Genomic DNA, 23,942 nt, shown 5'->3' with positions numbered 1-23,942 from the left:
TTGATGCAAAAATACTCAGTAAAATTCTTGCAAACAGAATCCAAGAACACATCAAAACCATCATTCACCATGATCAAGTAGGCTTCATCCTAGGGATGCACAGTTAGTTCAACATACAAAAATCCATTAATATAAAAGAAAAAATATCACATGATCATCTCCTTAGATGCAGAAAAGGCATTTGACAAAATACAACACCCCTTCATCTTAAAAGTATTGGAGAACCGGGCTGTGGTGGTGCACACCTTTAATCTCAGCACTTGGGAGGCAGAGGCAGGCCGATTTCTGAGTTTGAGGCCAGCCTGGTCTACAGAGTGAGTTCCAGGGCATCCAGGACTACACAGAGAAACCCTGTCTCAAAAAAAAAAAAAGTATTGCAGAGATCAGAAACTCAAAGCCCATACTTAAACATAATAAATTTACTGCAAACCAACAGCCAATATCAAATTAAATGGAGAGATTATTGAAGAAATCTCACTAAAATCATGGACAAGACAAGGATGCCCACTGTCCCCATATCTATTGAATATAGTACTCAAAGTGCGAGCTAGAACAATAAAACAACAAAAAGAGATCAGGGGGACACAAATTGGCAAAGAAGAAATAAAGGTATCACTATTAGCAAACGATATGATAGTGTACTTAAGCAACCACGAACATTCTACTAGTATATGTAATTCTTATTAAAATATTAAAATATCATCTGCTGTGTCCTGTACCAACCATGTTAGACAAAGAATGATTACTTACATTTGCTCAGTGAACACTAGGAAACTCAGGAGTGAATCAGAAATATATATGTGAACATAATCTGATAGACTTATTCTGGCCCATCTCTGATCCAATTTCTGTTATAATATTTACCATAGTCAATATAGATTATTCTAGAGAATATAGCAGAGTGTATCTGACCAACTCATTTTTATTCCCAACTATCTCTGAGTCATAAGCCGAACCTTTGGTGGCTTGGTGTTTTTAATATTTCATCAGTACTTATAAAATACATGATGTAAAATTCCACCATTGAAGTCTTCTAAATGCTGCTTACTGTGCACATTTCCCTTGTTTTTTTTTAATTGACTCAATCTTCACTTTGCTTTTATGTTGTGAAGAGATGATTCAGGCTCTTGTAGCTGTGCTGCATTTGTAAACTCACACCTATAATGTGCTTTGAGTGACTCATAAAAACTCCCTAAAAAAAAACTGTCATTTTGATATGTTCTGGGTCTTCTGAGAGGTTACTTTTTCACAGAGCAATTTATGACTACACAGAGAAATCAAAGCAGTGATTTCTCAACCAAAAGGACCTCTCTTATGAATAGGTTAGTCCATTTCACGTGGATATACTGAGATTTGAAACCTGGTAAATGAGTCTTAGGCTGTCAAGGTTTGAAATGAGTTTGCCACATCACTTCTAATAAATAGTGTTACTTGTGGCTTCATGGGAGTATTATTTGTTAACTGCATTGAGAACAGAAAATATCAGTTCAGCTTTTTCAAAACAAGTGTTCTGTTATATCTATGCCATCATCTGTACCATGAATTACACTGTTAGTAGGGGTAGAATAATAACGATAATTATGGTTGTTTTGTAGGGCTGATGACAACTTTGTGAATTTGTAAATCAAATATGTCAAACATAAAAATAGATACCAGGTGTTTTGGGGGTAGGGGGTTCTCTATATGTCCCAAGGGGAAAAAAACCTTTATATTTTTTTTTCCTATTCAGTTAGGAAAGCAATTGGTAATACTACTAACAAAGTGTAAATAATATTCCATAAAAATCTAGTGTGTTTAGTTGTCTATACATGTTGCTGAAAACAGGTGTATCTGTGTCAGAAATCAGGGATTTCTCTCAGTCTTATTTGTGATATTAAACATGTTAGCCTTTGTGATGGTCAGTGTACTCTTATGTAAAACAAATATAATACCTGATAATTTTTTGTATAGTTATAAGCCTTACTGAAAAAAACTTTAAAGTTTTAACATGGTACCTACTGTAAGTATTGATTAAATTATAGTACTTGTGACATCAAAATCTGTATATACTCTATCCAGTGAGGAACAGCCTTTCAAATATGATGAGGAAATACCAAGATAATTCCTTAGAATTAGAAAAAAAATCTTAGTTCAAAAATTCAATTAATGTTTAGTGATTTCACCCTACATTTTCTCTTTTTCTCTCCCTCTCCCTCTCTTCTCTCTCTCTCTCTCTCTCTCTCTCTCTCAATCTCTCTCTCTACACACACACACACACACACACACACACACACACACACACACTAACACATGGACACACATGCACACACATATACACAAGCATTACACATAGAGAACAAGATTAAGAAATGTTATGATTTTATAAATTAAGATTAGGAGAAAGGAATATTTTATTTATGCTCTTTCATTGGCATATCTTGTTGTTTTTTACAAGGTTTTTCTATTTTATTTTTTTAACTTGTATAATATCCATCAGCTATTCATCCATTTGTCTTTTCATAACATGGGTGTTGACTCTAAAATGGTTCTAAATTGCTATGTAGAATGGACAGCTGTAATAATGAAGAAATGATTTTGTTATCATAACAACTAGTATATGAGGTTCCAGCTTAAAAATATATTTGAATAAAATTATTATCAAAAGTAGGGTCAACCAGATTAACTCTTTGTTACTAAACCTGTAAGGAAAAAGTATGTCTGCTTTAATACAAATGGAGTATATCAGAATTTCAAGTCACAGAAAAAAAATCAATTCTGTAATAATCATAATATTGTTTCTGTTTGAGTCTTTTGTTTCCATGTGAAATCATTAATAAGTTCTTATAATTCTTTTTTAATATGGAGTATTCTTCATCTTGTTAAAACATTTAATACTTATTTGTTTATGTTATGCATATATAATTACCCACCCAAACATGTGTTTGAGGAAGCAATTTATATGATGTAGGGGACATGGTCCATATGTGGAGATGCCCTGGAATTCCCCTACAATGGGGCATAGAGCCTTCACAGGACCTACCTACCTCTCCTACCATTGATGACCTACAAGGCCATCCTCTGCTCCATATGCATCTGGAACCATGAGTCCCATCATGTGTACTCTTTAGCTGGTGGTTTAGTCCTTGGGAGCTCTGGGGGTACTGGTTGGTTCATATTGTTGTTCCTCCTATGGAGTTGCAAACCCCTTCAGCTCCATGGGTCCTTTCTCTAACTTCTACAATGAGGACCCTGGGCTCAATCCAATGGTTGGCTGGGAGCATTCACCTCTGTATTTGTCAGGCACTGATAGAGCCTTTCAGGAGACAGCCATAACAGGCTTCTGTCAGCATGCACTTGTTGACATCCACAATAGAGTCTGGATTTGGTGACTGTATATTAGATAGACAGTCTCTATCTGGATGGTCACTCCTTCACTCTTTGCTCCACACTTTGTGTCTGCAACTCCTTCCATGAGTATTTTGGTCTCCCTTCTAAGAAAGACTGAAGTATCCACACTTTGGTCTTCCTTCTTCTTGAGTTTCTTGTAGTTTGTGTATTGTATTTTGGGTATTCTAAGCTTCTGGGCTAATATCCACTTATCAGTGAGTGCATACCATGTGTGTTCTTTTTTGATTGAGTTACCTCACTCAGGATGATATTCTCCAGATTTATCCATTTCCCAAAGTATTTCATAAATCATTGTTTTTAATAGCTGAGTAGTACTCCATTGTGTAAATGTACCACATTTTCTGTATCCATTCCTCTGTTGAGGGACATCTGGGTTCTTTCCAGCTTCTGGCTATTACAAATAAGGCTGCTAAGAACATAGTGGAGCAACTCAATTCTTCACAGAATTAGAAAGAAAAATTTGCAAATTCATCTGAAATAACAAAAATCCTAGTATAGCGAAAACTATTCTCAACAATAAAAGAACTTCTGTTGAAATCACTATCCCTGACCTCAAGCTATACTACAGAGCATTTGTGATAAAAACTGAATGGTATTGGTACAGTGGCGGGTAGGTAGACAATGGAATAGAATTGAAGACCCAGAAATTGATCTTTGAAAAAGTAGCTAAAACCATCCAGTGGAAAAAAGACAGCATTTTTAACAAATGGTGCTGGCTCAACTGGCAGTTAGCATGTAGAAGAATGCAAATTTATCCATTCTTATGTCCTGTACAAAGGTAAATCCAATGGTCAATGACCTCCACATAAAACCAAGTACACTGAAACTAATAGACAAGAAAGTGGGGAAGATCCATGAGCACATGGCCACAGGGGAAAATTTCCTGAACAGAATACCAATAGCTTATGCTCTAAGATCAATAACTGACAAATGGGACCTCGAAAAATTGCAAAGCTTCTGTAGGGCAAAGGACACTGTCTACAGGACAAAATGACAAACAACAGATCTTTACCAACCCTACATCCGATAGAGCGCTAATATCCAATATGTAAAACGAACTCAAGAAGTTAGACTCCAGAGAACCAAATAACCCTATTAAAAATGGGGTACAGAGCTAAACAAAGAATTCTCAACTGAGGCATACCAAATGACTGTGAAACACCTAAAGAAATGTTCAACATCCTTAGTCATCAGGGAAATGCAAATAGAAACATCCCTGAGATTCCACATCACACCAGTCAGAATGGTTAAGATTAAAAACACATGTGACAGTAGATGCTGGCAAGGTTGTGGAGAAAGAGGAACAGTCCTTCATTGCTGGTGGGATTGCAAGCTGGTATATCCACTCTGGAAATCAATTTGGCAGTTCCTCAGGAAATTGGACATAGTACTGCCTGAGGACCCAGCAATACCACACCTGGGCATATACCCAGAAGATGCTCAATGTGTAATAAGGACACATGCTCGGATGAAAACCCTGTTATATTGGTCTGTGGCCACTATATAATCACTGCAGATGATAATTAAATTGTATATTCTTCATGCTTTATACGAACCAAATTTCATACCGAGATGGAAACAGTCTTTTTCATATAATGTTTGAAAAGTGACATGTGTTTTTTGTGTTTATTTTGTCTACCACAAACAAATAAAAAAATGATCTCCCTGTTTATATGGTGTTTTTATTTTCAGACATTGTGACATTTTGTGATAGTCTAAAGATCTCTGCATCCCACCCATGTTGTAAAAAGACACAGCAAATCTCTAAGAGATTTATAACTTTGTAGATCTGTAGATTAAAACTATGAGAAGCTATCATGCAAATTCAGGTTATACATACACTTTGAGGTCAGTTTGGCCTTAAGCATGTTAGTGTAGGCATATTCGTCTAAGTCTGATTTGTGTATTCACAGTAGATGCTGCCAAAACTTAGAAGCAAATTAAATATGCAAATTAAAATGAAAAGCCTTCATAAAGTTGAACAAGGTAGGTTTATGAATGTACAATATGGTCATATGGAAAACCTTGTGCTATTTCCCTGGGAGAAATAATAAAAATATTCACAACCACATTGTATAGTCCCATTCACATAAATAAGCATGGAGATGGCTTGATCCCCACATGTTGCAAGTCTATTTCTTTATTCTGACATCTGCATTTTTATTTTATTGCAAAGCTATGCAATCTTCCGTAGTCTGCCATCTTTGCACAAATGGCCTTTGAAAAGAGAATGATACTGTTTGGCTTCTCCAAAGTGTTAAAATACTTAGGGTAATTATGCCATATTTTTTTTGAGACAAGGATAATCCTTGTCACGATGTCAGAGGGAAAAGAAAGAATTGCATTTTAGGAACTAAAACACACAAAAAATGACAAATAATATTTCTTCAATTCTATTGTTAAATTTTAACACAAAATGGAAGTGTGCTAGTAATGTACCAATCCAAATAGAGATTATAACAAAGATAAAATATAATGATAAATCCATCAGAAAGACTGAAATCATCACTCACATTGTTGATTAAAGATTAGCCCTTAAATTTGCTAAAATTAAAAGAGGATAGTAATGGGGCAGCATGATTTGTGGACCAAAGTGTCAATGACAGTGTAATTGCACAATGTAATTGTAATGGCACAAAGATATTTTGTAGAAGATAAAAAGGACAAAATTTATGTATAAGAAAGGATAATTCCAAAAGATTTTTGTGCTAGATATTTTATGTGAAAATAATGCAGGGGCAAAAACAATAGTATTATATCTTTTCAAGGTCAGTTCCTCACATTTATATATCAGATGATTTGAAGGACATAGGTAAATACATTTCAAAGCCTCTATGAGTAGAAACAGAATACTACAAAGAATGCATTAAAAGAAGCAATAAATAAAATAAAAGCAAATTAGGAGTTTTGCCTTCACCAAAGGCAATGTCACAAACTTAAATTATGTGATAATGTCACAAACTTAAATTATGGGTGAAGATTCTCTATACAATTCCAAAAGAAAAGAATTAATGAAACAACATATTTTCTATCATCAATATACAACACAATATAAGGATACATGTAGTGTGCATATATGTGAGTGTGGTGTGTGTGTATGTGTTTGTGTGTGTGTGTGTGTGTGTAAGCCAGAAGTCTATGTTCAATAGCTTTCTCAGTCTCTCTTCTACTTGACCTGGGACTTGCTGACTTGACTAGGTGGCTGGATAGCAATTATACAGGACTTCCTCCTCTTCACTGCTCCTCCTCCTCTTCACTTCTCCAGCTCCTGGATGCTATACTTGGTACTTGGTTTCAAGTACTCCTGTCTGACCTCAGGGAGGTCAGATGGTTTGCATCTTAGAATCCTTAATCTACAAAATCTGAGAATCAGAAATCTGTCCTTGAATTTGCACATGACTGCAGGGTATGTATTTTTCTAAGAAACAGAAGAGGGTTTTAACAATACCCTATGCTTATATTTGTCACTCTTCCTGATGGAAGGAAATCTGAGGGAAAACTGAGCTATGCTTAAAAATTGTCACTCTTCTTGGACTCACTGAATGGCTCCTATTATTCAGTATAGCTTTAGCCTACAGCACCTGTGATAAAGCTACAATTTATATACATTAGAACAAAGGAAAAGGATAGATGTGTGTGTGTGTGTGTGTGGTGTGTGTACGTATATGTGACATCATTTATAAGGATATTTTGTCTTCATAATCTAATGAGGAAAAAGCTATTAATTCTGTCATATGAACCTAATAAATATTGTTAAATTTTCATTTTAGCCTTGTAAACTTAGCAAGTACATTATTATCTATGTGTTTTTATAATTAATGATAAAAGTATTATCTTCTTGTGTAATTGGCACATCTGTTCCGAAAGTTCCCACTGCTTGATTGATATGCTCAATTCTTTTCCCCTACTGTGTCCTCACAGTTGTGATGCTCAAAATACAGAGACTTGAGAGTTTTTGTTTGTTTGTTTGTTTGTTTGTTTGTTTCAATGTAGAAATGAGCTTTCATATACATGGTTAGAACTTGTTCTGTCAAAAGAACTACTTAATCCTTGGCACTATTTATTCAGGTACACAGTGCTCATCCAGCATTGCTCTGTGTTACAGATAAATCTCACTTACCTTGCTGAATACTCAAAATAGCAGAAAGAATGCCTCAGCTTCCTAGTACCTGTTCAATGTTTTTGTAGCTGTCACATTCAAGCTCTACAGACTTTCTGTGATCATTAGCCAATCAGAATATTGTGTTGCTATATCTGATGCTATGATGGATTTAGCATATACAAGGGAACAAAGATTGTATCATCATTACCATCACCATCTTCCCTTCATCTTGTCTCCTCTTCCTCTTCTCTTTCTTTTTCTCCTTCTACTTCTAACCCTACAAAGATGCAGTAACAATGATCTGTTTAGGATAAGTTTGTGAAAATTACAGTCATTTCATGGTTGAGGTTTTACTGTAGGAGATGGGAGTATTATGCAAATAGTTCTTGGGAATTTCTCTCAAGTCCTCAGGAGGAAGTCTGATGCTTAGATAAAACAGTTAAGTGAGAATGATATCCACTGAAGAAGTCTTCAAACCAGGCCATATGTACAAGTTTTAAATAAAAATGCATATAGGTAACATTATATGGGCTGAATAGATTGTATGTATGTCTTTAGGAATATACATGTACACATACACACTCATAATAAAAAAGAAAGAGCCTACGCACTAATTTGAGATAGAGGAGAGAAAGGGCAAGAGGCACATTGGAGGAGTGAGAAGGAGAACAGAGAAAATAGAAATAATGTAATTATGCTGTAATAAAAATATGCATTATTGAGGATAGATATCTGTGCACACATATGGGTGTCAAACGTGAGCCACTGCATGTGTGTAGAAATCAGAGGATAATTCATGGGAGACACTTTTCTGCTTTCATTATGGGTTCTATGGATTTGAACTGAAATAATCAGTCTTGCACAATAAGCGCTTTGACCTGCTGAGCCGTCTCACTGGCCCCAAATGCGTTTATCTTAAATACAGTATTTCCTGCTGTAGACAACCCTCATTAAAGCACAATGATATTAGTAAAAAAAAAAAAAAAAAAAAAAAAAAAAGGGTTTAAAAACCTCCATTTCCTTTGAAACCATGGATGAATTTTTTTCTGAGTCCTAGTGTGGATTATTGAGCTCATTTGTGATGTGTTTTTCTAAACAATAAGCTATCAGTCCACCTGAGGGCAGGCAAGAATAAGGCCAACAGGCTGCTTGTTTTATTAGGTCTAAGGAAGGATTTTCCAGCAGTTTATATTTTACTATCTAGTAAAAAATGAAATTTCAGAGCTACTGACAGTTTGTTGCTGTTACTTGGTTGTCTTTATTTTTATCTTTTCATTGATTAAAATTTGTATATGTTTTAATTGCAAACTGGTTTAAAAATAAGACAAATGTTGTCTTGTGTTTAGAACAATAACGACTGATTTTTGTTTTCTATTTGGCATTCGTATTTTCTTTTTGACCTTTATTTTACATTGCCTGCATAATGAAAACAGATTTATAACTCTACAGTGTTAGGACTGCTAACACATCTGCTGACATTCACTTTTCAGTAAGGGGGCAGACACTCGGAGAAAAAAAGTCATGTGGCCTGTTTGGCTATGGATCTTCATCCAGAATTCTAGTACCTCACTGACTTTCATATTTTTCCTCTGTATCAATCCCTAACTCACAGTGTGACATTTGAAACGAACCCGAGAAGCCCTGCATGGGGACTTGCATTCCTTTGGTTGATGACTTCAAGTGTTTAATGTCGTACATAACAATGTAATTGTTTGTGACTGTGCAGATGACATCATATAATCAGTCTTTATTTTCCCTAGGATCACCCCTGAAAAGCAAGTGACCCTCTGTGAATACTCAGATGTGGTTTCTATGCAATATACAGGAACATGCCATCCTCACTGTTAAAAATACCACATACAATAGCAGAATTATACTTGCTATTTATAATGACACAGCGATTCTTTCAGCTTGACTGTGTGATGTCTCTCATTTCTGCTGACCTATCCTGTGCTCTTTTTCTATTTTAGGTTTGTGTGCTGGAAAGGCAAATATTTGATTTCCTTGGATATCAGTGGGCACCTATCCTGGCAAATTTTATACATATAATCATCATCATCCTTGGTTTGTTTGGAACTATTCAATATAGACCTCGTTATGTAACAGGAGTAAGTATCCTTCCTGCATTTATCTATTTTACTGAACCGGAGAAAGATGTGCAAGCTACAGAAGTCCTCCAAAGAAGTATATCTCCATTTTAAGAATAGAATAATCATATGGTCATTTTCATAGTTTCAGACTACATAATAGTAATTAAGCTTGATAATGATTATAACCATGTTGTATATTCATTAATTGCACATTGGGCAAACGTTTTCTAATAATCATAAACAGAACCATGGTCTTATGATTTTAAATTACCCAATTGTGGCCTCTGAATTAAGAAAATGTAGTAAGACTTTTTTCTCAATTTAAATAATTTTATTTCAGAAATTAAATATGCATAGATTGAAGTTACTACAAACAAATATGCTATTGATGTGAAAATCTCAGTGCACTTTAGGGATGCTAATTGAATTAGTTGGAAGCTAGAATATTCTGGAACATTGTCTCGGTATTTCTCGTAATTCTCATTTTGACTCAGAGGGTATATTTTATGTTCCAATTCAAGTTAAACTTACTTCGCATAAAAATGAAATTCAACTGTCTCAGTTGCTATGGGAATCCTACCAGCATATACTTTTTTTTTTTAACTTTGAATATGCCTCAGACTTTAGCTATCACGCTTCATTAATATGGGTTTTTTTCCCCAAGTTTAACCTTTTTCCTCCCTTTCTATTTTTGACAAAGGATAAATGTATAGTGACTTATTTTAAATGTTACAACTAGTTTGTCACAGTGTGTATGTTAATATATCCAAAGAGTTGCCTCATTGAACCCTCACCAACAGGGCTTTACAAGTTTCAGGAAACTTGTTTTTCATAAAGTGTAACCTTGGTTGGCCTGTTCTGGTACTCCTGAGCACAGATGCAGCTCACTGGAACTGAGTGAGAAAATAGTGAAAGACGTCCCAAGGTGTTCAGTGCCTTGCTCAGGAATCCAGAGAAGCCCATAGTCCAAAAATCCAAGAGCATGCTCTGAGAAAGGGCATGATGTATGTGTAGTGAGGTATTGTTCTACATTTCCTGTTAACTGCTCTGTTGAAGGGCAAAAATTTTCTGTTTAAGTTATGATAGTCTTGCACATTTGACAATTTCATACAAGTATGTAGATTATTTTTTATCAGATTTACCTCCATTGCTTTCATTGTCTCCCTGTCCAGCTGAATTTCTTCCTTTTTCCTTTGTGTGTGTGTGTGTGTGTGTGTGTGTGTGTGTGTGTGTGTGTGTGTGCATGTGTGGGTGTGTGCCCATGCCAGTGAGTTTAATTAGGTTTTTTTGCATGAGCATACATGAGAGCTTGGGCAACTTACCAGTGACTACGCCACTACCTGTAGGAAAATGATCTCTAGCAAACTGTTGAATTCTTATAAATTCTCAAGGAGGTGAAGTACTTCATGATCCATTTCCTCATAAAAGATAAACTGTTGAAGGGCCCAAACATGTAGAGATTGGCTACAGATAATCACAGCTGCCAAGAGTTCATGAATTCAGCAATTGTATCAATCACAGAAAGCACTTTTTATAACCCTTTTCCCTCACCCTCTCCTCTTAACATTCATTTTTCTCCCTCTTGTGTTTCTTGGTTTAGGATTAGGTAACATCAGTGTTCTGTTGAGGGTTGAGTATTTCACAGCCATTTACTTCTGCATACTGCAAAAAAAAGCTCTTCTGACCAAGGCAGAGAGCATTGCTCATCTATGGATACAAACATAAATTAAGAGGCGGCATGTTAACAACATATACTTTTAGCAAAACTATGCTAGTAGTATTCCTCCTAGTATCCGTGAGTGGCCTAGCCAGTGGCATTTGACCAGGTTTACAAGATTAGGAATGCATCACCTCATGTACAGTGTGACCCATACTTAGCGAGAAGGCTCAGGTAACTATGCCATCCTTGTACCAGTGAGCAGAACCCATCTGCCAATTCAGCACTGCAACATGCCAACTGCATATCTGCTAAGTCTATGTTGACTCTCCTCTTCCAGAAGCGAGTATTGTATTCTCTAGCATATTGAATACTCACTAGGAAAGAGGGCACTTGGTTTATTTTTCTGTGTCCTATAACCAGAGTAAATAGTATCTTCTGAAATATGGTCTTAAGGGCAGTTTTTGGTGGTCAACTGAGAGCAATGGCGATAGCCTGTATATTTTTGGTTGTGCCTGGTGCCTCCATGACCAACAACTCAGAGAGCTAACATTTAGCAGTAGGATTTGTGTTAAATAACTGTTGGCTTCTGGGAGCAGCAAAATCCACTCAACTAGTGTACCTTCATCAAATGATCACTTTATGTGTGTGTGTGAGAACAAAATACCTATAATGATGTCACCTCCCTTAAAAAATTGTGTGCACTTCTTGAGGTTATTTTGAGAAGCTATTATTCTGCATTCAAGTACTTTCTTGCTTTTATAAAACAAATAACTACAAAGACAAATTAGCAAAAGGAAGGTTTCTAGAAGAAAACTTACAATAGACAAAACATTGAAAATGTGTGCTTCCAATGTTCCAGACAATCAGTATAGAATAGTGACAAGGTATGAAGCCATTATGAAAATAAGTATTTTCCCATATGCCTAGGAGAAGGACAAAAAAATACATGTTTGATGAGTTTAGCCTGTAGTGCTAAATAAATATACTAATGCAACATTGTTAATGCAGTTTATTCTCAAGGAAATATGTACTTCTATGCTAATGTGAGTCAATCACATTAGTGATTAAGATTTTTAGTATATGTTACTCATAATTATTACATTTTGACAACTTAAAGGCTTATTTTTAAATCACTTTATATTTTTGCAATGAAGTTTAAAAATCTATGTATGTGTAGTTAATAACTATTTTCTAAAGTAAAACATAATTTTTATAAATTTTTAAAGCAGCTTACAAAATTAGCTTTAGGGTAAACCAAAACTGTTTTCTTATCCTCTTAGAATCTCTTTCTATATTCTGTGTTTGGTATTTTGTGTGCTTGTTGGATGCTATTTTTTTCACTTATGTAAGTGTATTGCACCTTACAGTCTAAAGGCAATAAAAGCCTCAGCTTTATGATTGATCATTCTATCTCAATCTAAAGATGGAATTGCAGGCATGTGCCATCATTATACAATAGAGACCTACCTGCCCACCACCATTTTAATATAGATCAATTGAGTCAAAGTTTGTTTTTGGCTTTCTCTTTTCTCACTAATTCTGCTTATTTTAAATATACCTTAAATATTTTTCATTGCATTTATTGATAGATATTCCTTCTGTTTTTGCTTTGATAGGAAAGCTTGTAACATACCTGTCCAATGTAGAGTAGGTCAATTATTCCACTTATATTTCCATATTAATTGCTAATTACTACAAAGGATGCTTCTCTGATGAAAATTAAGAGCTGCATTGGTCTCTGAGTATAAAGAGAGTTAGAGGACAAAGTGATATTATGCGTATTTAGCAACATAACTTCCCTAGTGTCCATGACCTACCTAGCAACAGCTCTTGGCTCAGTTAACAGTAAACATAAGATGGAAGTGGGAAAGTGCCTTGATCTCATTGACACAGAGGAAAATTTCCTAAACAGAATTCCAATGGCTCATGTTCTAATATCAAGAATTGATAAATGGAGCCAGGCAGTAGTGGTACAGGCATTTAATCCCAGCACTTGGGAGGCAGAAGCAAGTGGATTTCTGAGTTCGAGGCCAGCCTGGTCTACAGAGTGAGTTCCAGGACAGCCAGGGCTACACAGATAAACCCTGTCTCGAAAAACAAACAAAAAGAATTGATAAATGGGACCTCATGGAACTGGAAAGCTTCTGTAAGGCGAAGAACATAGCTAATAAGACAAATCAGCAGCCTACAGATTGGGAAAAAAATCTTGACTAACCCAATAGAGGTCAAATGTCCAAAATATATAAAGAAATCAAGAAATTAACTACCAAAAAACAAACAACCCAATCAAAAAATGGGGTATAGAACTAAACCAGGCATTGACAACTGAGGAATCTCCCATGGCTCAGAAGCACCTAAAGAAATGTTCAAAGTCCTTAGTGATCAGAGAAATACAAATGAAAACAACCCTGAGATTCTACCTTATACCTATCAGAATGGCTAAGATCAAGCCCTCAGGTGACAACACATGTTAGAGAGGATGTGGAGAAAGAGGAACACTCCTCCATTGTTGGCAGGATTGCAAGTTGGTACAACCACTCTGCAAATCAGTCTGGAGGTTTCTCAGAAAATTGGAAATAGATCGACGTGAAGACCCAGCAATACCACTCTTGGGAATAAACCCAAAAGATTACCCACCATGCCACAGGGGCATGTGTTCCACTATGTTCATAGTGGCCTTGTTTGTGATAGCCAGAAGCTGGAAACAACCTAGATTTCCTATAACAGAATAATGGATACAGAAAATGTGGTTCATTAACACAATGGAATACTACTTAGCTATTAAGAACGAGGACATCCTGATTGCAGGCAAATGGATGGAACTAGAATATATCATCCTGAGTGAGGTAACTCAGACCCAAAAGGACATGCATGATATGTACTCACTAATAAGTAGATATTGGCCATGAAAAAAAAGTACAGAATACCCAAGATACGGTCCACAGAACTCAAAAGGTCAACAAACTGAAGTGCCCAAGTGAGGATGCTTCAATCCCACTTGAGAGAGAGAAGAAAGCAGTCACAAGTGGAGAGAGAAGGAAAGATCTGGGGGGGAAGGTGGACAGGGTTGGGGAGTAGGGGTAGAGAGTGGAACCTGATCTGGTATTGGGTAAGAGAAAAGGACTGAAGTCCTCAGGGCCAGCAGAAAGAATGTTAATAGGCAACCTGGAGATAGGGATGTGGAACAGTGGGAGTGTGTACGGGAGGTTGTGGGGAATAATATATGGAGTGTAAAAGAATAAATTAATTAATTAAAAAAATTTAAAAAATGATACAATTTATGGTGAAGACCTTAAGTCAAATCAGAAAGTAGATGGTTGCCATCATAGCACACTCCTAGCATTGCACAGATGTCTAAATCTTGCCTGGCTGGCAGTCACAGCTACTAAGTGTGCCAATGGCTTTTCTTCCCCATCATCCTGATTATCACCTTCCAACACTATGAAAGCTATCTCATAAGAGTAAAGAAAGAAGATTTAAGGTTAATGTCACCGTGATCCCATGTCCTGTGACTAAAGCATGTATTGTCTTCAGGAATAAGGTCTTACCATATGGTCTTAGTGTGCAAACAAAAGCAATGGCAGAGTCCAGTATTCTTTTATGGGACTCTGAGATTCACTTGACTGGGGACTGAACTCAGGTCATCAGTCTTAGAGACAGGTTTCATCCACTGAACCATTTTCATGGCTTGTAAAAGCATTATTAATATATTTGATGTATTATTTGCACTAAAGGTGTAAGAGTATCTCATTTCATCCTTTAAATTTAGTTAGTGTATGCTAGAAGCCTTAATATATTTCACTAATAAATCTTCAGTTATTCTATATACATTGTAATGTTAGGTATGTCTTGGAGCTAGATAATCTTGTAAATTGTAATCTTGTATACTAGATAATCTTGTAATTATACCAAAAAGTTTGAGTAAAATCTGTAACTCAGAATTAACTGCAGCAAATATTCAGGCTCTGTCTTCATGGGACAATGGTTTATTGGCTGGTAGAAAACAAACATGGCTTTGTTTGTTGGCTTTGTAGAACAGAAACATAGAAGTGCATTTGCAGCTCACTAGCACCTGTGTAGAGGTGTGTTGCTTTGGTTTGGGGGTGTGCATTGATTATCTGGGCAAGAAAAGTCATATATGCCTCCTTGTTTCCTGGTATCATTCAAAACATGACTGTTTGACAGTATGTCCTATCGGACTTCATGGATCTCCAGTTAACCCATACTCTATAATCTAAGTCTATAGTACTTTTTAATAGAGCATTAATTAAACATAATGATACTCAGTACTTACTCAGTAAGGTGCTATTAAGAATGTGCTATTTATGGACAATTGCTTAAAAGAGAGAAGGGTCCCATATTTTCTGTCAGAAACCCCATGTAACAAACCCTAGCTAATCTTTCATATATGTACTATGTACTGTAGTAGTTTGATAAATTTTAAGAATCTAGAATGCATGTTAACAATCTGCTACTAACCTCCACTGAATAACTGTATAACAGCATATCTATGTTGTTCATTATGAGTCATGAAGGTTTCTGAAATGACTGATACAAAGCAGATGAATAAGAAGATTCTACCTCATGATTCAATGCTGAGAATGGCCACTTATTTTTTGTTTGTTTGTTTTGTTTTGTTTTTGTTTGTTTTCGTTTTTGTTTGTATGTGTTTTTGTAACTTTAGGGGGATTTTTTTGTATGATGGTTTGTTCTTGTGTCAAGTCAATTATATTGTAGTTGCTAAGACAGGTACCCTTATTTACCCCCTGTATGTAAGAGATTACATGCGAAGACATTAGCAGGCACCCTAGTAAATGTACTATGAAAGATTTCTATACGTTAAGTTGATGAAAAGAACCTTCTTACTTTTGAGGGGAGCACATGAAGCTTTCTTGTATTGAAATTGCCAGCATTTCTTTTCTTATTTAAAGGAATAAGGGTTACTTAAACACAAGTTTTACCAGATATCATCACTCAATCTGATAATGCAAGTGACAAAGGGATGACTCATACTCTAGGAGAGATAGAGTAAAAGGACCTCATGCTACTCAGAAAGACATGCCTTTTAAACCACACGATTTGTTGATTTTTAGAATTTACTACTTAATATTTCTGGATTATTATTATAACTATAAGTAATGTAAATGAATGGAAGTGAAACCACAGATATGTAAGGACACAGTAATATTAGGGTTGCAGTTTTGACTTGCCAAGCTTTTCATAGCAACCATTAAACCTTGTATTATTCAATTCTGATTTTTAAAAAGCCTTCACATGTCTGAGGATAGAAGTCACTAGGCGCACCCATTTTACAAAGGTTGAGGTTTTGTCCAGCTCTCAAGTATTATACACTTGTGCATACACATGTGTGCCAATTTCTCTTATTGTGCAGACATTGCTATAGGACATTCTGCCTTTGAGGCTCTGTGGATTCTGCACTGAAAAGACGAAACTCTAAACACTATTGAGAATGAGATAATATATGGACAACAAATATACACTCATAAGCATCATCATGATCATCACCATCATCAAGACTGTTGTTATCCTCAGGAGATAATGAAATGATATAAAAGAGTTAAATATTGATATATTCCTGTGTCTTATATTTTTATTGTTAAATTATTTTGGTTGAACCTTTGGTTCATCTGGAATGTGTCTTTACAATTTCATTTTCTATGTGGTACCAAAACTATTTTATTTGTCCTATGTGTGCTAAGGTTTCTTTTGACTTGATTCCGTACAAATCATGTACAGAAAACCACAGTGGTTGTGAATTCATAAGTGAAATGAGCATGTCATGTACATCAGACATCATTTCACAATCTCTCCCCAGTATCTGATTTCGTGTTCTTTTACCTCCTCTCCTTCTTTAGACCCAAGCACTCAGGTTCTTATTTTTGGCACTTTGACTTGTTAGGCATTTCAGCATTGACACTGCCCATTACAGTAAGAAGGACCTCAGACCCAGGATTTGAGCACAACAGGGCTATAGACATAAAAACAACTATTTAGAAGGCAGGGTCTCAACCAATTCTAAGATGTCCTCTGCATAGTCTCTGAAGTAGGAAAAATCCTTCATCTGTGGATGTGTAAATCCACAGATACCCTAAGGTTATCCACAGGTTTCCAATATTCTAAGAGCCTATGCACGTATAGCTAACATTAGCCGGACTTAGTCTTTTGATAAAAGACATGAAGTTAGGAAATGAGCATATTAGAGATATAGAAAGAATTTGTGGGAGTGATAAGGATAAATATGATTATATTGAATTGCATGCATTCTCAGAAATTAACATTTGAAACTATTTATTTATATTTATGTGTTGCATATTGTAAAATATATTTACTAAACATTTCCAACTTTATAAATGAATACATAAGAAAATGTAAAATCTAGTAACAATCCTAAAAGACAAATGAAAGTTTCATCTATCTAGGTAAGAAAAGCAAAATAGGAAAGCATAAAAATGAAATGAATATATTCTCAAAGCCTTTAAAATTAGAGAGCACTTAATTATCACTTAAAATACCTGCCCCTACTTTGCAAAGCATGTATATGTTACATTTTTATTCTAAATCTACTATCATACATGACCTTGATTGATATTTGCCTATCAATATATTGTGAATTTTAATTTTATACCCCCTGGATGTTCTTTCATTGCTTTTTGGCCCCTTTAGCCAAATAATTTGATTTACTAAACTATTTCTAGTTACTGAGTTTTCTTATTTACTCTGCATTCTATAGGCTCTTTCTATGTTTTCTTCTAATGAATTTACTGTTAAATTCTCTTTTATTTAACATTTAGAACATATGGATGTATTTTCCTTTTCAACTTTATATGTAGCACCAAAATTTCTTTTATATGAGCATCTGTTAGTGCCACCATTTATTATTTGCATTACTTTATTATTTGAACAGAGTTACCCTAGTAGTTCTGGCTTGCTTCAAACTGGATACGTAGCTGAGGCTAGCCTGAATCCTTTCATGTTGACAAATATTACAGCTTTCCTGTTAAGTTAAAGATTAAATATAAAGATTAACTACAAAGAGCTCAGGACTGTTTTTGACTGAATCATTGCTATTAGTATGTATTAAACTGTCTTCACCATATTTTCATATTCACCTTTACTTATTTAGAATCGTAAGTATTTTATTGGCTATGTTTAATTTTATGTTTGCTTCATTAAACTTTAATTTGAATGTGTTATTCTACTAATGTTTCCTCACCCACATTTCCTTCACTAGCATTACTTAGTTGATAAGCATGCTACTTTCTTAAATAGTTATCTTCTACTTTTAGTAAATTACTTTTTTTCTGAATTGATATTGGTGTATTGTGTTCTCCTTTCAAGTCCTTCCAATTATGCGTTCATCAGAAAGGAAAATTCAATGATTTAATGAATACTGCAGCCTGGAATAGTTCAAATATAGTTAGAAATTAAAATACTTCCTAGAATCATCTAAACACATAGTTAGTACCAAGTGTTTCATAAACCACAACTATGTAATGATCTTAGTAATTTTCTCTATAACAATTTGTTTATTCACATGTCCACTCTCTTTTTGTCTTATACTGACAACAATCTTTGACAACTCATCTATTTTCTATAGCTTTTGTTTACTTTTGTTGACATAATATTCCTTATCATGTACTATTTTACTCTTTAGAATCTCCATAAATCTGCACTGGTCTGTTTTACATATTCATTCTGTCTTTTGCATGAGAAAAGTGACTATATATGAGATCAAAGGTATCTACCTCCTAATTGGCTCTCCTAACTGAACAAATCAGCAAGAGACAGATTTCTCTATAATATAAGCAATGCTTTCAGAATATTTGAAATTTGGTGTTTATGGCAATAGAGCTGATAAATCTGTAATGAAAAATTTTAAGTTGTATTATTTTGGATTTTTCTAACATGTTTTATGTATAACTAAAGCTTAATTTAAAGATTAACTCCATTGACAGATTTCACCTCCAAATTATTTGGTTCTATTATTCATTATTGAATTTCATTGTATAAAGCTGACACTAAATGAAGAAATCCTTTGAGCCCACTTCAAAACTGCTCTTGGGTAATATTCTTTTTACTGTGTAGTCCCACTATGAATCTTTTTGTCACAGAATGCTGTAAAGCTGATCTTTTCAAGGCTGTGGGAGTCATTTCAGTTGTAGGATGCATTCTGATTGCCCAACTGTCTCCTCAATGAAATAGTTGTCATTTTTCTGGGTCATCTTGAGCTGCATCTGCAGACATTTTGTCAATGGCTTTGGAGACTCTGACTCATCTGGGAACTCTGAGCACAAGAAAATGTTATCTGTGTTTTACAGTTAAACCCCTGCTTAACTAGCCCTGTCATTTACTTGTATATGATGAAGTCATTGCCTACCTTTATTCTTTTTAAAGTGCCAGTTGTGTTTAAGGAATTTTTAAAGATGGAATGTTTTCCTGCATTTAAGCATGCTTTGTACAGAATTTATATTTTTAGAGATGCCATACAGTAAGAAACTGATAAGTGTATGCTTGATGGACTCTGTGGGAGATGCTGTTTCTAAATGATCTCCTTTTGAAACTATGAAATTGAGACTTAGAGAAATCTTAATTGCTTACCATTGTTTTGCAAAATTGCCATTTGAAGACGGGGTTAGAGTTTGCATGGACATCCAAAGTTACATTCAGAGGAACTGATATCTAAACATTTAAAGTTGGCATTGTTACCATTTTATCTAAAGCCTTGGGTTTTTCTTCACTTTCAGCACTGTATTCTGAATGTCTTGAGAGATTTTTACCGAGGATAAGAAAGTTCCTCAACAGCCCAAAAAATGTGTACTGTAAGCATGTGCTGTTGGGTTCAGAAGTGATAGCCAGGTGGACTACAGAAAACAGCAAAGTACTACACAGCATGGAAAGATTCCATCATGTGGGTCAACTTATTTTCAACGGCATAAAGTCAGCTACAGCCATGTTGGTGGGTTGGAAGTTCCTAATAACCCTCCATAACCCACAGTTTCTCTCTTTCTGGGGTAGGGGTCATTGATGGGTCTGCCTTGTACACTTTGTCCTCTGTAGACTTAGCTCCAACTATTCATCCTAGTCCAGAGTCAAAGGGCTGCAGGACCATGTTTTGACCTTCTATGTCCTATGAAGCTTAGGCTGCATGCTGGGCTTTTATTTGATGCTGAATATCTGAAATCTTGTTCTCAGGTTTGCAAAGAAATACTTCATAGTAGCTGAACTGTAATCCTAGTTCTAATTTTGAATTTTGGACAGTAACTAGAGACAGTAAAATGGGGCATATAAAACTGTTTAGGAGATGATCACCAAATAAAGTTCCAGGACACTATGTAGGGATCTCTCAAAATGTATATATCATATGCTTGAATGTTATATATCACATACCTTGACACAGAAAGTAACTTCTCAGAAACACAGTGATGCACCAAGTGCTTTGTATTAGATTAGTCAAACAAACACAAAGTCAATAAAACTGTGTTGCTTTCTGTCACTTAGAATAGAAGACTAATTTACTAGACAGTGATTACCACCAAAAATGTTAAGAATAATTTCATAATTCCTAATGGATGGCAGTACTAAATATTATGGAAATGTCTATGTATAAAATAACTTCAGTATGGCAACTCAAGGATTGTGTTTTAATTTTTCTGAACACACCTGATATTAATGAAATTAAGTGACCTCAACATATCATGTTGGTTTTACTAAGAAGCTCCATGAAGTTCTTATCTTTTCTTCATTCTTTTATGATAACTGATTTTGGTGAACAAGAGAATATATGGTTGTTATTTATGTATTCCCTCTGTCCCTCTTTCAACTATGATATAAAAAAACCACTAATTTGTGTCTGGTGTTAACTCCTGTTTTTGCAAAGAACATAGTTCTGTTAACATGAACCACTCATGATTTCTGACCAAAGTTTCCCATAGCTTTGGTCATGTTTCTGTGCCATTTGCATGTGTTCTTGTACTTCTGAGTCTTGAACTGAGTGCATCTCACTTTCTGAGCTTAAAGAACAACAGTGAAGAATCAATAAGATTTTCAAATAACCCTAATGAAATGGGGTACAGAACTAAACAAAGAATTCTTAACTGAGGAATACCAAATGACTGAGAAGCACCTAAAGAAATGTTCAGCATCCTTAGTTATCAGGGAAATGCAAATCAAAACATCTCTGAGATTCCACCTCATACCAGTCAGAATGGCTAAGATCAGAAACACATGTGACAGTAGATGCTGGCGAGGATATGGAGAAACACAAACACTCCTCCGTTGTTGGTGGGATTGCAAGCTGGTTCAACCCCTCTGGAAATCAGTTTGGCAGTTCCTCAGAAAATTGAACATAGTACTACCTGACGATCCAGCTATACCACTCCTGGGCATATACCCAGAAGATGCTCCAACATGTAATAAGGAAATATGCTCTACCATGTTCACAGCAGCCTTATTTATAATAGCCAGAAGCTGGAAAGAACCCAGATGTCCCTCAGCAGAGAAATGGATGCAGAAAATGTGGTAGATTTACACAATGGAGTATTACTCGGTGATTAAAAACAATGAATTTATGAAATTCTTAGAGAAATGGGTGGATCTGGAGAATATCATCCTGAGTGAGGTAACCCAATCACAAAAGAACACACATGGTATGCACTCACTGATAAGTGAACAGTTTCAAAATCTCTTAAGTCTTGGGGGAAAATCACTAAGAAAACTCCCTTAAAGATCTTTCTAATGTGGTTAGTAATTTCATTTTCCCCTGAATGAAGTTTTGTACTTTTGTGACGTCGCTGACACATTTTTCTATTATAGACAAATTCAGCTAATGCATGTCACAGAATGTATCCTCTCCTAAGTTGCAGAGATAATCAGGAGTTAGGATCTCTTTGTAGAAATTGGAAACACAACATTGCCTGGTGAGGATTCCTCCATTATCCTTCTGTTTGGATATCTATGTCCATTCTTACATCCTTCTAAGTAGCTCCAACTGTATTCTTCCTTCTGCAATCTTACTGGCTATTGGATATTATATTTAGGTAAACATTAATGTACTGACTTACCCATTCAATATCTGTATCAAGATACTGTTTATTGTACTACAAAAGAATAGGTAGAAATTATTTATGAGTGAGGCAGTCAGGAGCCATATATATGTTCCTGTGGTTTATACATGCCCTCTTAGCATTTAGGACATTATTGTTGGCTACAGAATGAAGTTCAGGTACAACTACAGGTGTATTCCTGGATGGAACATTTGAAAGTACTTCCAAATGACTAGAATATATCTTATGTTTTATGGATTGTTCTGGTTTGAAACTCAACATAAAACTTAAGGACAGTTTAAGCATTACTTTTTCTTCTGTTCAATTACATGGAACAAGTGATTTCTACTTTTCCTGTGCAATAGCCATGCCTTTTTACTATGTGGACATTTTAAACTTCCAAAATCATTAAAGTTCCAAGGCTGCAAAGTCCATTAAAATATAAAAAAAATAAGTATTACATTATCTGTATATAACTCACATCTCTTATCCTTCTGTTATGTGAATGGACTGCTGTCTTCCAGTGCTCCTCATTTGTAGTATATATATCTCTTCAATTTCACTGTTTAATTTCAGTATTCCTAAAGACTTGTTGTTGTTATTATTACTATTATTATTACTACTATTATTATTATTATTATTATCATCATCATCATCATCATTACATTTTATTTTTTACTTAATTAATTAATTTATTTTTACAATCTACATTTTATCCCCCTCCCCATCCATCCTCTAACTGTTCTACATTCCATACCTCCTCCCCACCCCACGGTCTCCATGAGGATGTCCCCATTCCCGACCCTCCCACCCCACCTGACCTCTAAACTCCCTGGGGCCTCCAGTCTCTTGAGGGTTAGATGCAACATCTCTGACTGAATACAGACTGTGCAGTCCTCTGCTGTATGTGTGTTGGGGGCCTCATATCAGCTGGTGTATGCTGTCTGTTTGGTGGTCCAGTTTTTGAGAGATCTCAAAGGTCCAGATTAATTGAGACTACTGGTCCTCCTACAGAGTTGCCCTCCTCCTCAGCTTCTTTCAAATTCCTTAATTCAATCACAGGGGTCAGCAGCTTCTATCCATTGGTTGTGTGCAAATATCTTCATCTGATTCTTTTAGCTGCTTGTTGGGTTTTCCAGAGTGTGGTCATGCTAGGTCCCCTTATGTGAGCGCTCCATAGCCTCAGTAATAGTGTCAGGCCTTAGGACCTCCTCTTGAACTGGATCCCACTTTGGGCCTGTTGCTAGACTTTCTTTTCCTCAGGCTCCTCTCCATTTCCATCCTTATAATTCTTTCAGACAGGAACAATTATGGGTCAGAGTTGTGAATGTGGGATAGGCTCCTCTCCCTCATTTGATGCCCTGTCTTCCTGCTGGAGGTGGGCTCTATAAATTCTCTCTCCCTACTGTTGGGCATTTCACCTAAGGTCCCTCCCTTTGAGTCCTGAGAATTTCTCACCTCTCAGGTCTTTGGTGCATTCTAGAGGGTCCCTCCAACCTCCTACCTCCCAAGGTTGCCTGGTTGCATTCTTTGTGTTAGCCCTCAGGGCTTCAATCATTTTCCCTCACCTAATACCATATCAGGTTCCCCTTTACCCAGTGCCCCCCACCCCTGTCCACTTTCCTTCCCAGGTCCCTCTC

At 35.7% G+C, this 23,942-nt stretch overlaps 1 protein-coding gene across 5 annotated transcripts in view; it reads left to right on the top strand.

The window, feature by feature from the left end:
- The window catches only part of Nkain2 (sodium/potassium transporting ATPase interacting 2), a 1,006,098-nt gene that overhangs the window by 368,919 nt on the left and 613,237 nt on the right, over positions 1 to 23,942 (top strand). For all 5 annotated transcript variants that reach the window (XR_004121597.1, XR_004121598.1, XR_004121599.1 and 2 more), the window contains one exon: positions 9,460 to 9,597. Coding sequence is in view for 2 of the 5 variants with exons in the window: in XM_031380728.1 (XP_031236588.1) it covers positions 9,460 to 9,597 (138 nt within the window). In the remaining 3 variants the exon portion in view is untranslated. The remainder of the gene's footprint in view (positions 1 to 9,459; positions 9,598 to 23,942) is intronic.

The sequence above is a fragment of the Mastomys coucha genome, unplaced genomic scaffold, assembly GCF_008632895.1.
Source record: "Mastomys coucha isolate ucsf_1 unplaced genomic scaffold, UCSF_Mcou_1 pScaffold2, whole genome shotgun sequence".
NCBI lineage: Eukaryota > Metazoa > Chordata > Mammalia > Rodentia > Muridae > Mastomys > Mastomys coucha.
Note: the sequence above shows the minus strand (reverse complement) of the source record. Positions and strands in the feature narration are given on the sequence as shown.